General features: G+C 40.9%; 2 protein-coding genes across 3 annotated transcripts; one reads left to right on the forward strand and one right to left on the reverse strand.

Moving 5' to 3' along the window:
- Positions 1-303: 303 nt before the first annotated feature.
- LOC121950948 (PPARGC1 and ESRR induced regulator, muscle 1) lies at positions 304-5,719 on the forward strand. The gene is made up of 3 exons (XM_042497088.1): positions 304-3,128; positions 3,232-3,348; positions 4,155-5,719. The coding sequence occupies exons 1-3, from the start codon at positions 320-322 to the stop codon at positions 4,238-4,240; spliced, it is 3,012 nt and encodes a 1,003-aa protein (XP_042353022.1). The 5' UTR covers positions 304-319; the 3' UTR covers positions 4,241-5,719.
- A 2,597-nt stretch (positions 5,720-8,316) lies between these two features.
- rereb (arginine-glutamic acid dipeptide (RE) repeats b) lies at positions 8,317-22,415 on the reverse strand. 2 transcript variants are annotated; one of them, XM_042507867.1, is made up of 17 exons: positions 22,210-22,415; positions 20,490-20,538; positions 19,757-19,881; positions 18,603-18,702; positions 18,418-18,516; positions 18,131-18,211; positions 17,866-18,016; positions 17,671-17,757; positions 17,327-17,520; positions 16,888-17,046; positions 15,551-15,661; positions 13,080-14,218; positions 12,484-12,688; positions 11,691-12,393; positions 11,452-11,592; positions 10,846-11,020; positions 8,317-9,374 (listed from the first exon to the last, which is right to left on the reverse strand). In XM_042507867.1, exons 1-17 carry the CDS (start codon positions 22,233-22,235, stop codon positions 9,341-9,343), a joined length of 3,579 nt encoding a protein of 1,192 aa, XP_042363801.1. In that variant the 5' UTR covers positions 22,236-22,415; the 3' UTR covers positions 8,317-9,340. The 2 variants fall into 2 exon arrangements, with proteins under 2 accessions (XP_042363801.1, XP_042363793.1); XM_042507859.1 differs by having other exon boundaries at positions 16,888-17,049; positions 22,210-22,414.

The raw sequence follows: 22,415 nt of genomic DNA on the forward strand, positions 1-22,415 counted from the left end.
TTTTGCATTTCTACACAATGCAATGAATATCAATAAATGAAGAATCTGATGACAAAAGGGGAATGTTTATCTTATTGTTAACTTATTAACTATCGGCTGGTCAAATGTTCACCAGTTGATCAGATCATCAAATTTCATGCAACATGTGACTTGCTTGACTTATAGCAAAGACTCAACTGTCTTGATTCTTATCACAGTAACTCGAGACTTGCAACAGTTTATCATATTTCATGCAAAATACATACATTTTCAACCTTCTAACACTGATCTTCTTTATGTTTTCTTTTTTTTCAGATTGAAAAGCATGTGAGTTATCGAAATGGATGATTTGGATCACAGTATACACATTTCAGAGTATGACTGGACGACCTTCTGTGAGGAGAGCGAGGAGTGTGGTTGGCTGCAGCCCTCGCTCGCCTGCCCCGACAGCTCAAGTGATTCAGAGGATTTGGGAAACTCAAGTTTAGTGTTTGGTACGGGCCAGCAGGATCAGAGTTCTGCACAACTCTGCATAGAGGAAGAGAACTGCACAGGTTGTGTAAAGTATATATCGGTGCAGATTATTCAGAGTGGCTCAGGAGAAGATGATCTTACAACAAAAGAGGAGATACGCCTGGTTCATCCTGAAGAAAGCATCGTCAGCACAGTGGAGCTCATCACAGAGGAGGCACAAAACGAAACAACACTGCAAACTGAGCAACTAAATGTCCAGTCTTCAGATGCAGAATCATCAAAGCTGAAAAAAGATGGGGGTGTGCAAACGGAGAGTGAACTCAAATCCATACAGGAACCTGACCCGCTTTCTTGGAACCAAACAGAGCTAAATGTGAACGAACCGCACACCGCAGACAGAGCTGTGAGCTGTGAGGGCGTTAAGGGTGTCGTTTTAAGAGCAGAAAAAGAGCGCTGGTTTGTGACCGTGAACGACAGTCCTGCAAGACAGCGAGTACGCGGCGCCTCTGTGAAAAAAAAACGAAGACAAAAAAAACCTTGTAAGGATGATAACGTGTGCAGACCTGGGCAGGAGAGATCACATGAAAATGGGTTAAAGTTAGAGATAATGAAAGATAATGAGGGAGATGCAGAGTCTGTCAAACAAGCAAACCAAAAATCAGGAGGTAGTCCAAGTGCTGAAGAAGATCCTGAGAGCGTTCAGATGGGAGTCATTTCAGATTCATCGCAAATGTCTGGTGAAGAAGACGATATGTCAGAAAAACTGGTGATGTCTTATTTTCCCCAAAACTACATCAGTGAGCCAACGACAGAGGGAAACAAACAAGACCCGAGCACCTCTGCAGCAACGCCCGACGACACATTTACACCCAAAGAACCATCACGGACAGACAGTGTGGAGTCTGACGAGCTTGAAGACGCCGTCGAGTTCCTCTCCTCTCACAGTTTTGATTCTGAAAGCTATCTGTCAGCTACCGAATCAATGGAGGAACTTCAGCATCTTCTCGTCGCACACCAGCAGTCTTTTTCTCTGACAGAAAACAGCGATCTGTTCACCAACGCTGCAGATACAGCGGACAGACCAGTGCATCCTTGTAACAGCACTCTCTCCTGCAACGTCACAGCTCCTGACTCTGAAGGTCATGAAAGCACTGACGTTGAGCCCAACCTAACATTTCCATCTGTTGGCCAAAGTGCTGACAAAACGCCAGACTCCACATGTGATAACGACACACACAGCACGCCGCTCTCAGATGCACCTGTACTCCAAAAACATGAAGTTAATCTTCAGGCATCTGGCAGCTCTTCAGGAGATCAGTGTCCCCCCATTCCTGATTTAACTGTAACACCTTGCTCTGTGGCCAACAGCCCCGAAACATACGCCGAAGCCGCGGGCCACACTCGACCTGTGTATGCCATTTCAGCGTTTTGGGATGAAATGGAAAAATTGACGATAAATGACATTTTGCAGCTCAGGATGGGGAGAAGGACACCTCCCAGGGAAACAGTCACACCAATCGCAGACGATCACAGCTCCTCTGTGGACACTGTGGAGTTTAATTCGTCCGATGGTGGTCTGATGGATGCATCTGACACTGCTGACTCCGACTATTTCACACAGCCTGATGAATCCAAGCCTGATCGTTCAAGCTGTGAGTTTTCCACCTCTGATTTTGAGGAAGAGTACTGGCAGTTTCTCGGCACCAGCAGGAACCCGAGTCCTGACCCTCAAAGCAAAAGAAACACGAGTGACTCTCCTTTCTTTGCACACGAGGAAGAGGAGTCCACAAGCTCTGACGGAAAGGAGACGCCTGTTCCTTCAGAGGACTATGAAAGGAAATGTTTTGAAGATGAGGACTCAAATGCAAGTAAGCTTTCTTTGCAGAGACAGATTAAAAAAAGCAAAAGCATGCACAACGTACAAGCACTTAATAAAAAGGATTTATCTCTGCAGGAGCCTCTTAGAAATGATGAGAGCAGTATGTTTCTGAGCAGTTGTCCATCTCTGGAGGGAAACGTTGTTTTCAAAGCAAGCGACAATCTTGGAACACTCATATATGCACCTTTTCTAGATGAACATTATCAGATATCCTTCCCTGAAGTGTTTGAAAACTTTTTCAGAGAGGATACAACAAAGAGTGACTCCTGGTGTGTCGCCGTCTACAATCCAGAGGACATCTCAGTGGCTCCTGTCTTTGACTACACTCTTTGTACATTCAGAGATGAAACATCATTCTTCTCCCTCCAAGATTACCCACGCAGCGTGGAGAAACCCATCCCCATTTTCTCTTGTTCTCACCCCACCGTCAGAGAACTCACATTCCCAAATCCGGGCTATGTTTTCATGAGTGCGGACTGCGGGGAAGAGGAGGACATCTCTCCAATCAGAATTGTGTCTCGCTCTTTCCTCCAGGGCGGTGACTGTAGGGCAGCGGCCCCATATGGATTCTACAGTTGGAAAAGTTTGATGAGGAAGGTTCGCTTCCCCGACAAAGGTAGCATCTGGTGCGGGAAATCTGGTGCAGTGGTGTTCCCAGCTGAGGCTGAAAAAATCACCATCAAGTGTGCGGATCCACCAGTGACAGTGCTCACCGAGAGGCGGGTCTCTTTGACTCCTTCTCAGTTGTTTGGAGAGCTCGCTCTGCAGCAGAGGGTTTTGGAAGCTATACAGACAAGTAAGTCTGAGCACATACACATCACTGGATATAAAGAGAGCAAACCCGAAGAGGGACCACAAATTAAAAAAACGTTTTTTTTGCATGTTTATGTCTCTTTAAGGACGAGAGGGCATCTTCTCCACACTGAAGCAGTCAGACATGTGTTTGGTCTGTATTGCTTTTGCCTCCTGGGTGTTAAAATCCTCTGATCCAGAGGCTGCTGATGCCTGGAAAGCAGGTATGAATCTCCTTGCATTGATATTCAGCTAAAATCTGGTGTCTATAACACATTGAAGGCCCTAAAAACATATTTTCTCAGTCAGCTTCTTCCTGAAAGGTGTTGTCACATATTTCTGCGCACTAATTAGTTTAGCAAAACTGGATTTAAAAACTAACAACAGTTGGGTTTTTTTTTTTTTTTTTTGTTCAATTTTTGAGTGCTGGACGCTTCATAAATAATTACAGAGAGAATTACAGAGAATATACATTTTCTTTAAAAAATACTTACATGTATACTGCACCACTATGTCAAGATAATTAATCTATAAAGAAAATATATAAATAAAAAAGAAATTGAAATATTAAAGACATTTTTTTCCTAAGCTGCTGCTTGAAGTACCAAAGAAGTGAGACGTTTTGCTTCCTCATCGTCTCAACTGAGAGTTGTGCAGTACTAATCAGGCATTCATGAGAAATTGTCAGTGCATATAGACAAAGTTTATGTTCTGAAGTGCAAGAGCGCATTTCAATTATCCTGGAAACGGGAGTTTAGTTGGTTGGTGTTAGAAGATTGAAAAACTCAAACTATATTTTGCACAGTTTGCCTCAAGTTTGAGAGCAAGGTAGATAAAACAGTAATTTTTTGAAAGCATGTTTCCCAAAAATGTTGCTGGATTGCCATAAGAAGAGCCTTCTTCTAGTGTATACCTTTAATATTTGAACCCACGTTTCCATGGGCTTTAAGTATTGAACATGAGGAGCATTGTAGGACTTGGTGAACTACATCCAGTTCTTCAAAGTAACCTTTAATGAATTCTTGTTCAGCTCTCCTAGCAAATGTGAGCGCACTGTCGGCCATCCAGTACCTGCGGCAGTACGTGAAGAAGAATCCTTCTCAAGATGACGCCTGACAATTATTCTCTTAACAAGAAAGAAGAGTCATTTCCAAACACTTTCACTTGGGTCCATCCATAAAAATATATCTGCTATTTATTACTTCTGATGTCTCAGTGTATGCATTGATTTTCAAGTTACAATACAGCGTGTAAAGGTAGATGTTTGCAAAGTGATTTTCAGCCTGAAGTGAGATGGACATTTTTATTTAAACTTTAAGTTTCCTATTGTCAATAGATTCCATAAAATAGACAAACTAACAATGAATTGATCCTGATTACAAATACAGTCTGTTACCAAAGTCTCCACAACAGAGACCCCCGTCACTTTATTACAATGAATTTGGACACTGTTGAGCGGGAATATTTAACTTGCTTTGCCCAGGGGCTCTGATGGGGTGTCCTAGGGATCCTCAGTAGGCACTTTTTTGAAATTGTAATTAAAAATAGCTCTATTTTGATGGTTTTTATGCACTCTGAAACCATATCTACATTCAAAGTACAATAAAAAAATCCTAGTGTGGCAGGCGGACCACCCTGCACTCTAACAGATAAACTGAATATCACTGCTGTAGAGTCTGTCCCACAGATATGATCCTGTTGCTGAAAATACTTAGTAGCAAATCAGCAGATGAAAATAGTTCCCATCAGATGCACTATTTCAAGATTCTAGATCAAGTTTCAAAGATTTATTCGTCACATTTTCATATTTTCAACATGTGCAATGAAATGCGGGGACATTTTCTACAGAAGATGTGCTAAAAGCCAAAATTTGCAATAAAAACTAATCCATATAAGAGTAAATATTAAGGGCTGGATAAACAAAACTTACCGGATAAAATTTTGAGGTAAAAAAAGATGTGTAATGTGAGAATTAAAATGTCAAAGGGCATATTTTGAGTTTAGGAAAAATGTAACATATACAAATCACATTAGTAAACTGACTGTATAATAATTTAAAAAACAGTGTACACATGCAGAAACTGACATTATCCTCCTGGTTACATTTGCTGAGAATTACAGTGCCCAGTTCATTTGGGAATTATTTAGCTTTAAAAATCTATTATTTCATTTAATCAGTATACATGTGTGACCTGATAGGAAAAAACTGAGCTGAGAGCCAAAGACGGGTAAGTAATAAAGTATTGAGAGACGGACAAAGACTTGGTCTGGTGTTTTCATGGGATTTGCTGACAATAAGGAATTTAAAACTTATGTCCAGTATTATCCTCTAAACGTTTAAATCATTTCAGCTGAATGTTAAACTTTTAATGACTGTTTTTTTCCATTTCTGAGTGAACTGATGTTTATATAAGGACCACGCTGTAAGCACAGAAGCTAATTATTTTTCACACCTGCTGTTTGTGAATGTCACAGGTGTGTATGTCATACAGCTGCAATCAAGCTGAGTTTTAATGGCTGCTTGCTTCTTAGCAGATGCAAAGTGAATGTGGGGCGTCTTTCTGTAAAAGATGGCAAAAAAGGATGAAAACTTAGGAAAGTCTTGCAGATACAGCATTGGTCTGGTTTGTATGTATGTTGTAAGTGAAGGTTTAGTAGGTGACTGCTTGAGCTGTGCATGATGGGTAAGCGTTGTCTAAAACTGTGGTTCCCAAACTGTTTGGCTTTGTGTCCCTTTAATATAAAGCCATGTCTACTTGTGACCTCTCATCACAGGCTGCGTGTGTTGTGTTGTGAACTGTTCTGAATGATTTTTTACATTCAGACAATTTTATTTAAATAGTATGTACAGGCCTGAAGAGGTAAAACTACACAAAATTTAACTACACAGAGAAGAACGTGACTCTGTATGGCAGATTTTTATTGGGTTTTTTTTCTTTGGTAATAAACTGCAGGAGCTGATAAATACCGGTGATTACTGCAGAGCAGTGATGGAAGGAGTATTCAGATCAGTAAATATACTAACAAAAAAAGCCCTGCATTGAAAATTTTATTTTAGTAAAAGTGAGTATAATCAGGAAACTGTACTTAAAGTACAAAAAGTAAAAGTATACAATTGTTTTTATCTACTAAAAAAGAAGAAAGCTCAAAATTATTAACCAAATCGGAATAAAACCCATCCCAGGCACCTGAAAAATACTTAAATGTATCTCAAAATAGTTTGCAATTTTCTGTGAATTGACTGATTGATTCAACTGTCGCAGCTGTGCTTGTATAAACTCTTTGGTAATTTAATTCATAACAAACATATTTTAGAAACCCTTATGTTTTTTATGCAAAACATTTGATTTGTTAAGTAACTCTGGCTGTCAGATAAATGTAGTGAAGTAAAAGGTACAATATTTCCCTCTAAAAATGTAGTGGAGTAAAAGAATAAAGTAGCATAAAAAGTTTAAATTTAAAGTACAAGTACCTCAAATTCACACTTAAATAAAGTACTTGAGTGAATGTACTTAATTATATTCCACCACTGCTGCAGAGTCATTTGTGCCGGGAATAAATGCAGATTCTAACCTTTTCTGGTGCAAAAGTCAGATTTCGGTGAATTTTTTTTCCTGTAGAAAGGGACTTTAATTTAATCCAGCCCACCAGGTTGGGAACCATTGGCCTAAAATAGTGCGAATTGAAAAGGCCAAAATAAGCTTTAAAATTAGCTATTCAATATATTTGCCTGTACACATGAGCAAAATAAAACTGACACATCTGTTAGGTGTTGCTGTCTCAGACACGTTCATGTATTACCTCTAAATTATCTGCTGTCACATTTTGTGTGAAGATCTATAAGCAAATGGTTGTTGCCAGAAAACATTTTCATATCTCTTGTCAAACAAGACCGGGTACATATGATTTTACATATATGACATATGCTGTGCAATAAATGATTTAACACAATAAAACCATCAAACTCCTCTCTGTCTAAGTTGATGTGTGCATGAAAAAAAAGCTAACATGAAGTGTACTGTTTCACAGTTTATGCAAGCTGCTACTAATGCAACCTACAGTACATCACATTACACAGAGATGTTTCTGTTATTTAGCCCTTATTGATATTAACAGAGTGGACAAAATAACAGAAACACCTGTCTGTCTAATGCATTACAGTTCAACAGCAACAGAAACTACATTTTCCAAAATCAGTTGAATCAACGTGTCTCTAAAAACTGAGTCAAAACAAACTGATCATCATACTTTTTACAAAGGTAGAATTTATATTTGGACTCTTTTATTAGGCAACATTAGGGCTGCATCTAACGATTATTTTCAATGTTGACTGTTGTCTTGATAAATCCAGTAGTTGTTTGGTCTAAAAAATGTTTAAAAAATGGTGAAAAATGTCAATCAGTGTTTCCCAAAGTCCAAAATAAAGTCCTAAAATGTCTTGTTTTGTCCACAATCCAAAAGATATTTGGTTTACTCTCATGGAGAAGTAGAGAAACAAGGAAATATTTACATTTAAGAAGCTGGAATCGGCAAATTTTGACTTTTTTTAAAAAATTACTCAAGCCCAATTAATTGATTATAAAAACAGTTGACAATTAATTTAATAGTTTACAACTATTTAATCATTACTTGCAACTCTAGACAACACAACGCCCGGGACACAGCAGTGCGAGGCGGCTAACTCACTGAACTGCTGCGGTTCCACGCAGTGTTCACACAGACTGCACTTCTGCAGAGCTGCCAACTGCTGTAAAAACTGTATTTCAACAAGTAAAAGCTGATCCTCCACTCATTTATGAAGACATGAAAAACAATGTATTGCCAACAAAATGGTCGTTCAAATATTTCAGGAAAAAAAGTCTTAAAAAGGTAAAAAATTGAAGGATTTCTATCAAAAGGACTTTTATTTTAAACGGAAACTAGAAACGTCGAGATGTTTATATTGTTTATGCCTGTGACAGATATAGACATTGAATCTGTAGAGACAGGTGGTATGATGCGCAAATACGCAGCTGCACCGCTCAAACCTGTTAAAATAGACACCGAAAAAAAACCAAAAAAAATAAATACAAGAGGTTACATGATCCTCACTAAGGCAGTGTGGCCTGGGTGTTATGTTTATGTCTGCGTACCAAAAAAACTGTATAAACCGCAGTCTGTTGCTAAAGAGGAACTCCCACTGCAAAGAGAATAAGGTGTCATTGCAGAAATATTTATTGAAATAAATATGCAATGGATACACTTTCATGTTATGTCACATAAATATTGAATTTAGAGGCAGTTCTTTCAAATATTCAATTAAAATGTTCAAGATTTAATTTCTCTCCAATTTAGTCAATCTCCTCAAAACAATGTTAATACATCATTCTAGTAAAGCGTTCTGTCCGCAGTGACAGATCATGGTCCAATTAATAATTATTTCGCCTTATAATACTATATACTGTTTTAGCTTATGATTTACTGCTATCGTGCTGAATCAAGGGTCAAGTGTTCACTTCTACTGCTATATCAATAGTACTCATTCTTATAGAATATTGTGAACATGTAATATTTACAGTCTCAAAAAATGAGCGAATAAAAGCTTCGGTTATACTGTGAAAAGATATCTTGATATATAAAACTTTAGGATTTAGACAAATATTTAGCAGATTTAAGAGTAAAACCAACCTCTACTATGCTTATTACTGTTATTAATATTTCAAAGTCTAAACACCACAATGCAACTTGCTACTCTAGTTTGGTGAAAAATGAAGGCTGAGTCATGCTAGGTCGTTACAATCATTCAAACACTGATTTAAATGTCATTCTGTACAAGGAAACGATTTAGAAATCATAGATATTTAAACTCAACACCAAAGTCAGTCTGTTTTCATATCCTTTAAAAGAGCTGTGTTTTAGCAAATTCATGAAACAATCCTACATTATGTTAGAGAAAATCTGTCACTTTAAATCTCAAGCAAACGGGTGAGACTGGATCGTTATTTTGATAATAAAACTAGTATAAAGTCTTAAGTGATATGAAAAACTCAGACGGACTTTGACAGTCCCAGTAAGTGCTGAACAAGGAATGCACATAAAGATCCACAAAGATTTTTCTAAAATATATTAAAACAAAACCCCAAAAAATCGACACACATATTCTCTTACAGTCTTAAAAGTACACAGTATTCTATTTGGGTACGAGTGTCGGGTTTCAGGGCATGCACCACCTGGCACTCAAGATGGCTTGTCACCTTCTTTCTTCAGACGGCTTCAGAAAGAAACAAAGGAAACACTTTGAGCACTTGGCTGTGAAACACATTTTAACTGAGTAATGTGGCATGATGGTGATGGTTTTGGCTCAATGGCTGAAAAAAGTGACTGAAAAAATACTGAAGGACTTTATGTGTTATGAAGTCTCATAGCTACGGTTATATCACTGATAGATATTTCTTTATTCATATTTTCTACTTTTTTTTTTTTTTAAAGATATTTTTTGGGCGTTTTTGCCTTTAATTAATAGGACAGCACAAGTGTGAGGGGGGGAGAGAGAGGTGGGGTGACATGCAGCAAAGGGCCGAGGCTGGAATCGAACCTGTGGCTGCTGCAGCGAGGACACAGCCTCTATACATGGGGCGCCTGCTCTATCCACTGAGCCACCAGGAAAAATAAAATTGGCTAATGTCCTTCTTTTATATATTGTGTGTGAACGCATTTTTACACAGATCTAAACAACGGCGGCATCATGCTGCACCAGGCTGTGATTTTAAACAGCATGCCTAAAACCCGGAAGCAAAAGAGGCGAAACGTGTAACCAGTGTTGGACTCGTTACTCAAATGGGAATTACACACATTACTTGTTACTTTCAAAAAGAGTAATGAATCATTTTGATTAATTACTCCGTGTAGAAAGAAGTTTTTTTACACAACTCGCTACATTAGTTTTGTATTATGTCTGAACGCCAATTAAACATGGCAATTAAAATCATTATCTGTCTCTGTTATATGGCGGCTGATCTCGCCTTCTGGTTAAGGATTACACACTGTCTCCCTAATTTTCAGACGTCTTCATTGCTTTTCATGTTTGAGTTAGCCACTGACTGCTACCAGCTGCTTTTTAAATCCGGCGGTGTGCTGCACGCTTAACTCTGTAAAAGTATCACACCTGTCCCATTCTGGCAGCTGTACCTTTTACACTGACGTCCTCATTACTACCTCCACTGCTGGCTAAAAGCTGAGACAACTCTGTCCCGCCGTTCCACAATCGTATCTTTAAAACAGAATACTGGGCAGAATATTGGCGCAACATGGAAACAGCCAAACCCACCAAAACTAACTTCATGACTACTAACAAGAGAACACATTTCGTCCATGGAAAAACCTTTACAATCAGAGATCGCATTAAATTTGGAATAAGATTCACCCCGAAGAGAGACTCAAGAAGATTTGCAATAAACAGATACTCCCCCCATCCCAAACCCCCCTCTCCTACTGCATACCTCCCCCCTTTTTCTTTTTGGTTTAGTTGAGTTTTGTGTCTCTCAGTTTTATTTTCTGTTTTTATTCATCTAACGTTTATAAAAAAGTATTAAAAAAGTATAAAAATGTACTCTGAATTAAACACCTGCATGTGAGGTGATGAAACATTGCAATAAAGTTTTTGAGATTTTCTTTTCTCTCTGGTGTTTTCTTCGATTTATTGTTTCAGCCTGCTACCTAGATCAGACATTCACAAACCTCACCTGTAATAATCCTCCTGACTCGGCAGAGGGCCTCCATGCAGGTGATGCCCATGCAGCCACTGCTGCTCCATCGCCATCCTCTGCAGCTCTGCAGACTGAGCGTGCATGGCCTGGAGCTGGTGAGCAGCGGACATCTGAGGAATCGGGCCCTGCAGCTCTCGTGGATATGCAGCTCCTATGAGAAACAAACACAAAAAAAGACAAATTAAACGGGCTGGACTCTTAAAAGAGTCAAGTTGTGGGCGTAATGAGTTGAGATTAAAGTTGAGCCAGTTTACAGTTTTGCCAGTCCGTTCTGGTGCACTATCTTAAACTGGCTTAAGAAATGCAAATTGTCTGAACCAGAGTTCGTCATTATGTAACGCTCTGGCAATTTTAAAAGTAGCCGACGTCACAGAGCTAAATCCAACTCAATCTGCATTGCATTGCTTAGATACTCGCTTTCTGTTGGGACACAATGTTATTATGTTTGACTCAGGATTGACTGCTGAATGAAGTGTGACAACTGGTAAAGTTTGGTAAAGCGGTCCGGTCCGGTGTTTGGCTTAATATCAAACTGGTCTGAAAAATGCTCACACCGGTCCAACCCCAGCTGACTTTACTCACCAAACAGTGGGTGGCGCAGCATCTCATGATCATGAGGAAGATCGCTGAGTAAAGCATTGGGGATCGGACCGCCAGGAAAGGGGAACCGAGCCAGACGTGGTCCTGTTGCCATGGGGTCCACAAGAGGATGAGGGCTTGAACCTGGATGAAGGAATAAAGTCACATAGTAAATGCAGGTCAACTTCACACCACCAGATATATTACTGCTGACTCCGTAACGTCAATAAGTCCGTCCTCACCTTGGCCGAGGGGATCCTGTTGGTGCAGGTGGAGGTGGGAGTGAATGTGTGAGTGCTGGTGATGATGCGGCGTCACATTGAGCATCTGCAGCCTGGCAGCAGGGTCGGTCGCCACAGACGCCATCCTCTCTGCGTGGAGCCGCTCTGCAGTGAGCCGCTCTGCGTAGCTCAGCTCTGGGCGCAGCTGAGGTCCTGCCAGCGCCATCCTCTCCCGCTCCAGGTGGTTCAGCCCGGGATGGAAAGGTGCAAAGTGGTGCGGAGGCCCCGGTATATGGGGAAGACCGATGGCCCCGTGTCTGGCAAAATGCTCCATGGGGTTGGCTGAGGGGTGTAGAGTTTCCATGTCTGGGGGCTTGACCTCAAAGCCGGGCTTCATCCTCTCGCGGAGCTCCCTCTCGCGGAGGTTCCTCAGCTCGCGCTCTCTGAGGCTGGGCTCAGCACTATACAGGCCAGGCATGTGGTAGGCCAGCAGGGGGTCGCCCGGGCTCAGTGACACGTAGAAAGGATGGTTGCGGTTGGTGGGGGACATGACATGTGGTCGGGCGTATTCGCTCAGGGTGCGGAGAGCAGGAGTATCAGGACCAATGTAGGGGGGCACAGCGGCCACAGTGGTGGGCGGCTGCTCAAAAGAGGGACGTCCGTGAACCTGAACCGTCATCTGTGCATCACTCATACGACTGTCGTGGGAGGAGCTGGAGGCTCTCTGTAAACAAAGACAGCGTGTGAGAAAATTCATACATGTTTTGTGACAGAAAAGTGAAAAAAATACTGATGACCAGACTGTTTCACTCACCGCATTTCTGTCGGCCTCCCTTTCTCTCTCTCTCTCTCTGTCTTTCTCTCTTTCGCGCTCTTGTCGAGCACTGAGCTCAGCTTCTCTCCTGGACTTCTCCACGGCCTCCTCTCTTTTCTTGGCCAGTTTGGAGGACGAAAGCGGCGTGAAGAACAGGTCTGTTCTGGCACAGGAGTTGTAACCACGATCCAAGTGTTTGATAAACCTAGGAGAAATAACAGATGCACATTTTTGATTTTAATATGAATAAAAAAAAACTTTCCCACAAAATTGCAACATTGCGCAATTCCTGTTAGTTGGACCAATTTTCCACCAAAATTAGCCTGCATATGCAGTTTTTTTTTAAACACAGAAAAACCCAAATATTCATATTTAACTGCCAAATCTGATTCGGCTGACATAATTCTACGCCTGAGCAAACACATCCTTTAACTGGTCCAAAAGTCTGAACCATCCAACGAATGTTTTCACACCAGAAATGGACCGAACCTTAGTTCAGTTTGATTGACCGCTTGTGTTGCTTTCCATGCCTTCCAATTTTTTCAAGATGAGTGAAACCCCTTTTTTGGTGAATTTGCTGATAAAGAAAGACATACCTCGCAGACTGGCTGGCATGGCTCGCCATGTTGATGATGGTGGGTTCTGGCGAGGGGCTCCTAGGCGGAGACGGTGGGCTCTCAGGCTCTTCAATCTCATCCACTGGCTCTTCTTTTATCTGAACTTGTGATCCTCCTGCTGTGGAGCTCGGCGAGGGTCTCAGAGGAAGAGTCGGGAATGACGGCTGGAGGCTCGGGACAGGGCCAATGGCAGAAGCTGGTGCGGAGGTGAGAGAGTGTGAAGCTGCAGCAGGAGGTGGGTGACCAAAATTAGCCTGCATATGCAGTTTTTTTTTAAACACAGAAAAAAGTTGGGTGGGAATGGACTGCATTGGCAAAGGCTGCGGCATGAGCTGAAGAGGGGGAGGGGGGGCACCAGGGGGATGCTGGTTTGGCAGAGCGTTGAGCGGCTTTAGAGCAGGGGGAGGGGGAAGATTGGAGGGCATCTGAGGGAAAGGTGGAGCAGAATGGTGTGGCATCTGTTTGTGTGAAGGTGGAATGGGAGTGGTGGGAGGAGGCTTGATATGTGGGCCAGACTGGGGAGACTGGGGGAGCTGAGACTCCCTGAAGAAGGGCGGGGGTCGCTGGGGGGCCTGAGGTGACGGGCCACGAGGTTGCAGAGGCTGTGCAGAGTTGAGAGCAGGCGGGACCTGAAACGCTGGAGAAAGAGGAGAGTCCTGACCCGGTGCTGATGGAAGAGGAGGTGGACCAGACAGAGAGTGAGAGGCGGGCTGTGGTCGGATGTTCGGACCCTCTGTGGCAGCTGACTGCCCGGCGGCTGGCTGAGGGGGGTCTGGAGAAGGAGGAGGGGGGCTCTGAGCAGAATCAGCAGGGGGAGTGCTTTGCGTTGGCTGAGGAGTGATGGTAGGACCCTGAGAGGGGAGAGCCTGTGTGACTGGTGTGTCAGCCAGCACAGCAGCAGGAGCAACTGGCTCTGATGGGACGCCGTTTGGCTGGGCAGATGAGTCAGAGTCGCTCTCGTTGCCTTGTTGCGGGCTAGGAATACTGGGAGAGGAGCTCCGGTTGTCCTGATCGATGTCTTTGGTGTCACTGCTGCCGTCGTCCTGAGCGCTGCGGCTTTCTGAGGAGCTTTCCTCCTCTACCTCGGCCTCTCCCTCCGACCGCGAACCCCGTGGATCCTGGAGGAGCAATTGAATTATATTGCAACAGATTATTATTATTATAAACCTTTCTGTGCTCAGATAGCATTATGTAGGATGAGTTCCCAACAAGGAATTAATTACTCACATTTTGAAACTCACTGCAGAGTATTCTCTGACATTTTTGGACTCATGGGCTTATTACAGAAAATAAGACATTTACCGTCACTGCTGCAGAAAATGTCTCAAATGAGCACCTTTGGGGAAGTTTCATGTTAAATTGGGATATAGCCATGTTTTTAACGCAAAGTTCTTGGGACGTTTGGTCCCAGGGACAACTTTTTAAGGAACTAAAAGGTTTCTTCATCCTGTTGTTAACTGCATTTCCACCAAGGTCTAAAGAGTCAGGGTTCCCACACATTTTCATGGACAAATTTTCAAAACTTTTCCGAGGACCCGCAAAAATTTTTTTCATTTCAGAAAACCGTGCATTTTACTGTGTCCACAGCGCTTGCCGATCAGGTTACATTAATTTTCTACACACATACTCTCAGTCTCACTTTCCATAAGTAACGCCGTCGCACTACATCACATAACTTGTCATAAAGGAGAAGACTTGACTGGTATCAGTCATAGAAAATAAAAACGTTGCAAGTTTTCCTTTTGCATCAAGCAGCAAATAAAATCTCTGTTTTAGTCCACTGACGTATGAAAGAGCAACATGCTGGAACGAGTGCTGCTGGTAGTCACAGGAGTGAACACACCCTGCAGCCTGCAGTACAGTTTGCCCCTGATTCAGCTAAAATACACTTTTGAAAAATATACACTACAGGTCTTTTCTCGCTATGATGTTTACTGCTGCACAGAATGTTGGATGTAATGAATGAAATGCAGAGGGAAAAAATGAAACCAAGAGTGTCTGTCTCCACTGTGAAACAATCACAAAATAACATTTCATTTCTCTTATTCACTGGCTTTCTCACAGCACTGCAACACTGTCTCTCTCTCTTTCTCTCTTCGAGAACAATTTTGTAAGCTGATAGCAAAGCCTAACTCTACTTGTCAAGTAATCAGCAAAGTGCAGTGCTCTCTCTGCATCCTTAAATGGTACTAAATTGATATAAAATGAGTAGTTTCATAAATGTGGCGATACACGGGTTGAACCAGCAGTGCTGTGTGTGATTGCGTAATAAGCAGCAGTTATCCCTGCAAACCCCACCCCTCATAAAACCCACAGATCAGGGACTTTTTGGGGGTAAAATAATGTCTTCAGAACTTTAGACTCTGGTCCCTGTGGTCGAAATGCACCGCGTTCCTAGTCCCTGGGTAAACTCCTGCAGGCGAAAAAAGAGCTCAAGTGTTCCCTCTCACCCGTGTCTTCGGCCTTTTCGGTGTAACTTTTTCAGGTTCGTCGGGCTCCTGAGCGGGAATCTCCCGTACACGCTTTGTTGTCTTTGGTGACATCACTTCCTCTTTTATCTTCTGTGGACACACCATGACGTTTACACAGTGGTGTTAACGACTGACACAAAACCACAACGAGTGACAGTCAACAAGCATCTAAGGCTGCAGCAGTATTACATGTATCACATTGTTTAACTCACCTAAATATAATGTGTAACGTACAATTTCACATACATGCTGGTTGTGACTGAATAAACTTTTATCAGCTCAACAGCATTCTTTGAAGAACGCCTCATCGCTCAAGTCTAACATGAAAAAACTCCTGTGTTGTAGTTAATGTATTGGCTGTGTTGATGTGTATGTGTCTGCTCCATTTATGATTATTATAACTACTTGTTTGTTTTGTTGTCATGTTAGGGAGAGAATAACTGTCAGTATTTCCATAGATTGTAAATTCTAGAGGGGAGTTTTTTACTATAAGCCCCTTTCTTAACCTCTCCAGCACAATTTTTTCCAAGGTTTGTTATTACCTACTTGTTTTTATCACATCTTGTGTGCTAATAATTTCAAAATCAAATAATATGAAGCTGGGTTTAATCAGATCATGTCTGTTATGGCCACAGCCAACCCCGCTCCTCCTCCATAACCTTGTCTTGTGAAGATGTTTTATGCAAATTAGGATGTGTCAGCACCTGCACTCGATTGATTCCTCCATTAAAGGTGTGTAAGTGTGAGAGTGAGACTGTGATTGGAGCACCGTGTTCAATCTTTGCTTTGCCAGTTGGCTTGGTGCAATGGAGGCTCACGGACAAAATAAACGCCTGACCAGCCAGAAACTTCTGGGCGGCTTGATTTGTGCAAATCGCCACTTTGAAGTACTTTGAAATTGATTTACAGTGTTGTATGAGGCACTAGTTAAATTTTGTTGGACTGATATTAGTTTTAAATTACAGATTTCGAGTTGGTTCCTTTGTTAAATTCACAAGGTTCAGGGGTTTGTATATTTTTTTGTCCAGCACTTTGGAAACAGGTTTTCATTTCTACATTTCTCTTTATGAGATACATTTAATAGCTCTGTTTTTAAGAGCCCTCTTTTTGTTATAATCATTTATTTGATTTTTTACAGCACCCGCAAGCTCTTCTGTTCTAGTTAAGCCTCACCCTTTTATTGTACACAGTACTCCTTATTTTCTTAATTAAAATAAGAACTTTGATTTACCTTTAAAAACTGGGTTTTATGTTGCTTCTGGGGCGTAACAGTGTCATACAGGAGCAACGTGCAACATGTGTATGATTGTGTTTACCTTGTTCGTCTTCTTGCTGGATTCATTCTTGTTATCTGTGGAAGACGATCTCAAAGAATTAGAAGTTGCTCCGCTCAGGGAGGGCTGGCTGCTGGACTGCTGATCCTCGCTGGTGGGCGAGCCCGTCAGCCTCCTGTGGCCACTTCTTAAAGATGAAAGCTGCTTTAGAAGAAAAAAAATCAGTAATTAGTATGGTTGTAATTATTGTATTGTATTATTGTAACAACACGTGCAAGACAGACACATTTCCCCTAATGCAGAAGACAGACTCCAGACTCAAGAGTGAAAGTAAAACATTTTGACAGATTCAATAAGGGTGTCTAATCTGTGTTATATCATTTATGACATTTTAACTGCATTTTCAAACACAATCCTTTTGAATCTTAATAAAAAGTAATTAAGATGACGGTGTGATTGATCCGTCAGCCTGGGGGCTTACAGGTGCTCTGCTCCGCCGCGTCCTCATGCCATGCTTGCTGTTCACCTCCTCTTCCTCTTTGACAGGTTTGAACATGAATGGAGCGCCTGCAGATTTTGGAGCTGGCGGAAGACATCCATGTTTGTTTTCATATGTGCGACAAGACGTGCAGAGCAGTGGGTTGTCTCTTCGCCCCTGATGCCAATCCTTAGAAGCTGTTTAAAGAAAGAAAAATCACTTCAGTTTACAAACTGCTCAAAGCACTATTCTGCATCACAGTCAAAGCATTTTCTTACGTTAAAAAGGCTTTTAAAGAGGTACACTGAGCCCAGTCTGACAGATGTCTAATAAAGACGTGTACTCACTTGTTGTACCACAGTGGCCACAGCTCTTGACTTCCTGTTCGCTGTCTTCACTATCAAGGTCATCCTCACTGGCAGAACTCACATCCACTGCAAACGAAACGGTCAAATCCCCAATTTGTGACCACACAACTATGAACAAAATTAATCTGCATGATTGGAAACAAAAATTGCAACACATTTCTTAAGAGTGCTCACCTGAATAATTTCGCGATGGGGTAACAGGAACTGCCGCAGAGCGAGTTTTTGCTTTGCGAGAGGACGGCTGTCGGCGCTGCTGTCGATAAGCTCTCGTTCCTGCAGCCTCAGGAGTTTTCTTCCAGTGGTAATAGAAAGTGATCAGCTCTCCCTGAGGAGAAAAACACACAACTTCAGGAACAATCTGAGATATGTTTCTAATCAAAAATATAGCTACCATGAAATGCAAATTGTTCTGTGCACAAAAAACATAGTATTCAATTACTGTCTTTTTGCTGGGCAGAAATTCTTTCCGGATGCGGAAGAAATTCTTTCCGTACTGTCTCAGGCCTTTGATGAAGCGTTTCTGTTGGGAAACAGGTGAGAGGACGACAATGGTTAAAATTAAATAATATGCAGTTGCGAAAAAAAAAGCTCAAGCACAGATAATGCTGATCTTGTCACTTATGGCACCATTTATTAAACAAATGTCGAAGATAACTCTTAAAATAAAGTACAATACTGATTTGCTGTTAAGGTAGTCAATATCTGATCAGAAAACAGGCGTCTCACCACATCATCCTCCGACCAGCATTTCTCAATAAGCTTCGGTAGAGGCTTCTTCACCAGACGCTGGAGAGCTTTGGCTGCATCATAATGACTTGCATGTAGCTACAAATGAGAAAGACAAAGATGTTAATCTGCAATCTTTTGATTTACCTGCTACTGATGAATCTAATTCAGGTTGTGCTCCTCACCATGTTGAGCGCGTTGAGAGTGGTATCATCACGGGAGGCCGCCAGACATCCGTCCTCCGTGGATCCACCATCACACATCCCAGCAAATGCCGCCATGCTCCTTGAAATTACACAGATGAAATAAATATTACGGGTATATTTTTACACTTTTATGGTTTCATTTTCAGTCTGATTCCATGGAGTGATTCTGAAATGCTTCTTAGTGGCGGCTCTGGTGCAGAAAACTAGCAGTTGTTAACCACGTTTCTCTAATTATTTTTGCCTTTTGACAGTACAGTAATGTCCCACTTGATCTCCTATAGGTACTGGTTTGACACAGTGAGGTAATATTTGATTACTGATAAGTTAAATAGTAGGGGCATTTTAAACAACATCTGGTTGTTCAGTAGGGACATGGCTGCAAGTTAATTATCAGAGTTCATTGGAAAATTATCCAAAAATCCCCCCCCTTCCTAATCAAATCCTAAATCAACATTCGCATGCAGTGGAGCTTTTTTTTGCATGTACTCTCATTCATTTAAACTTGATATTTCTGTTCAGTTCCTGATAAAGATTAAGCTATGCTTATTTTATTAGTATTACTTTTATTACTATTTGTAGAATTAGATTGCAGGGGTGGCTGCTTAGGATTGTTTCCAACTCCAAACATTTTTTCATAACTCCAAAGCCTTGTAAAATCCAAGTGTCAAGATTTATGGAAAAAAAAGAGATGTAAACACTTACAAAATTCACAACATGTTTTTATCTAACTAAATATTCTGCTCCAGTCAATATTTGTTGGGGTTTAGCCTTTCAAAAACAACATTTTTATTGTGGTCAAACAACTGTTAGCTCTCCTGCTTGCAGCACACAAAGGCAGCCACATACTTGTATTAACAGGGCAGTCTTACAGCCCCATTAAGTACATTTCATTCATTAAAAATGTGTTGTTTCAATAAAAAATGATTGATTATTTTAGTTGCATGAATCACTTTATTCAAATTGAGGATTATGTTTGAGAATTTTTATTTTTTTTAGGGTGATGATGTCATCACAGCTTCATTTTAAAACCACAATAGAACCTTAAATAACAAAAAAAAGAAAAAAGACATTCAGTACAGTCCTACTTTATAAACAACTCAAGAGATCGTAATCAGTACAGTGCAGGCACTGACCTGGCAGCTCTGAGGTACATGAGAAGGTCACAGTCATTGACCCCAGGCGTCCACATCAGCTCCTCACTCTCTGTCTGAGTCTGTAAACCAATACCAGGCCGCGGCTGCAACTCTGGAAGTTTGGCCTGCAGTGAAAACAAAGACAAGACCAGCAAACACATATTAGACCACCTCAAAGTTACAGCAACTTAATGTCTAAATATACCAGTGTTTGTGTAAAAAGGGATAATTATGGGGCACAATTCACAAACTTCTTTTATTACAATGTTCACAAAATGTTCAAGACTCCATTATAAGAAACTGGAAAACAGTCATTTGCATTTTAAAAGTGATTGAACAGGCAAAAATGTGTATTAGTAGCATATGTAATTACAGTAATTAATGGGTTAAGGATTTCATTATAATCAAATAGATTTTACTGATGTTTGTATCTGCAAGAATCTATTTCACAAAATATGATGATCAAATAGATCCTCCAATTGAACACGCCAGATAAGCACACAAACTGTGTGACATGCAAATAACAAAGCACACTGAACAGACAGGTCTGACCAGTTTCATAATGAGCCTAATAGTCTGTTCTGAAGGCAAACCAGTCAGAGACAGGTACGCTATAACAATAGCCTTCTTACGCATATTTCGTCATCCACAAAAAATAGTTTGCATTCATTATTTTAATAATTAATGACATAAAATATGACATAAATAACATTTCAGTTGAAGTAGGATGTACCTGATGACTTGGTCCCACTCTTATCTCGCCCTGAGTGCTGTTCAGGCTCCTGAAATAAAAATAAATAAATAAATAAAGCATTCTTTGTTTATCATCAGAATCAGAAATGCTTTTCTGATACCTGGGACCAAATTGTGATTTGTTACAGTTGCTCTAATACAAAGTTTAGGGAATTATAGAGAAGTAGCAGAAATAAGAAGTGAGAAAACAAGAAATAAGTACATGCGCACTTTCACACATTCGTGCGCACACAGTCATACAGATCCATACACTAACACGCTCACACTCCCACTTCATTATTTTATTTCTAAATTGTTTTTTCTTGATTTACTTTGCTTATTGACTTTGTTTGCTTGTTTGTTTACTTTTTTGGTCACCGTGAGGGTCCAAGAAAAGAGGAACGTCTGATGCTATAAAGCCTTCTGAGGCAAATTGTGATTTGTAATAATGGGCTTTATAGATAAAATTGAATTGAACTGAAATGAATCTATTATGCGACATATGTATTTATTATCCTTATTGAGGTGAGATTCCTTATAAACCCCTTGGGATTTCTTAATCTCACCTGCACAAACTCGGCTTCTTTTTTTTATTGTGTTCCTCTTGTTTTGTGCAAAGAAATCTTAAAAATCTATATTATTATATCTTAAATCAATTAAAAATATAAAATAAACATCTGTGCATCGATGCTTCAATTCACACCAGTATGTAAAGTATTTTAAAGAGTAAAACATGCAAAATATGCAGAGTATGTAAAGTGTGTAAAAATATAAAAATGCATGCCTACATTACAATGTACAAACCACTATGTAAAGGTTAATAAATCATCATGTTAAATAACAATAATAATGTGCCACTACAGTTTTGACATTGTTGAGAGTTAAGTAAAAGTGAATCTCATATACACAGCCAAGTAAGTCTGATGTATATGAGCTGTTATTAAGTAGGTAATTAAAGCTGTAGAGTATGCAGACAGACGGATGATCGATATGTGTATAAGTTGGCTGTCAGAGCAGCCTCCCTCCCCCTGCACACTGATTTCAGCAGCAGAATAACATCCCGCCCCTCCATCACTGCGAGCCAATCTCAGCTGTGACCTGCGACGTTTCCTTATATTACATGAATGAAATCCGACGCTAGCTACTGCAAAACACTGTCAATCAATCATAACATGAGCTGCTAATTTTTACGGTCACCATTACGAGAACAGTGTGTGCTACTTTGAAGATACTAACAGGTTGACAGTAGCTGGCTGACTCCGGCTCGTGGTAAACTGCGAGCTAAAGTATGCAATAAAAAAATAAATAAATATCAGCGTTAGCATGCACAACATGTCGTTGACATATATACATGTAGCGACAACGACCCGTGTCAGCACACGTCAAACCCAGAGGGAATAACAGCCGATTTATTATTAAACGATGCATGAGATTAATCTGCTTTACTGACGTTACTTCAAATAACAGCTGCAGAAATAACTGTTAGCGACATTAAAGCGAGCAGAAAACCATTTTTTAACAAGGAGCTGCTAGCTGCTAACGAGACAGTAACATTACGGTGTTATTTGGCTAGCTTGTTAGCCAGACACGAACTTCGTGACCACTGACACTCCGACTATTTCATACAAACGGCTCCCAAAGTAGCGCCACAAAACACTTAAAGACGTATTAAATGCATAACAACTGAAATATAAACGCAAACGGTAAGTTAATCAAGTTACCTCCGCGGACTGAACAGGTCGTCCATGTCGAAGGATGTTTGGATGTGGCTTGTTGACACTACGCGGCGCAGTGGGCGATACACACAAAAACTATGCGAATCCCCTATTACATGGCTATTCAAAATGGAGGCGGTGTAGTGGAGGGAGTCAGTCTATTTTTTTTCCCAGTGCAATGACCTCAGCAGCCACAGCTAAGCCTTCAAAGT

This window comes from Plectropomus leopardus, chromosome 2 (assembly GCF_008729295.1).
Source record: "Plectropomus leopardus isolate mb chromosome 2, YSFRI_Pleo_2.0, whole genome shotgun sequence".
Classification (NCBI taxonomy): domain Eukaryota; kingdom Metazoa; phylum Chordata; class Actinopteri; order Perciformes; family Serranidae; genus Plectropomus; species Plectropomus leopardus.

What these genes read in the sequence shown, in the direction of transcription:
- LOC121950948 (XM_042497088.1), top strand. Translation starts at nt 320, where the DNA reads ATGGATGATTTGGATCACAGTATACACATTTCAGAGTATGACTGGACG. An exon ending in TTTGGAAGCTATACAGACAA is followed by an intron (nt 3,129 to 3,231) that starts GTAAGTCTGAGC and finishes TGTCTCTTTAAG; the next exon opens with GACGAGAGGGCATCTTCTCC. An exon ending in TGCTGATGCCTGGAAAGCAG is followed by an intron (nt 3,349 to 4,154) that starts GTATGAATCTCC and finishes ATTCTTGTTCAG; the next exon opens with CTCTCCTAGCAAATGTGAGC.
- rereb (XM_042507859.1), bottom strand. Translation starts at nt 22,235, where the DNA reads ATGGACGACCTGTTCAGTCCGCGGAG. An exon ending in TGGCCACTGTGGTACAACAA is followed by an intron (nt 17,521 to 17,670) that starts GTGAGTACACGT and finishes TTCTTTAAACAG; the next exon opens with CTTCTAAGGATTGGCATCAG. An exon ending in CGAAAAGGCCGAAGACACGG is followed by an intron (nt 14,219 to 15,550) that starts GTGAGAGGGAAC and finishes TTGCTCCTCCAG; the next exon opens with GATCCACGGGGTTCGCGGTC.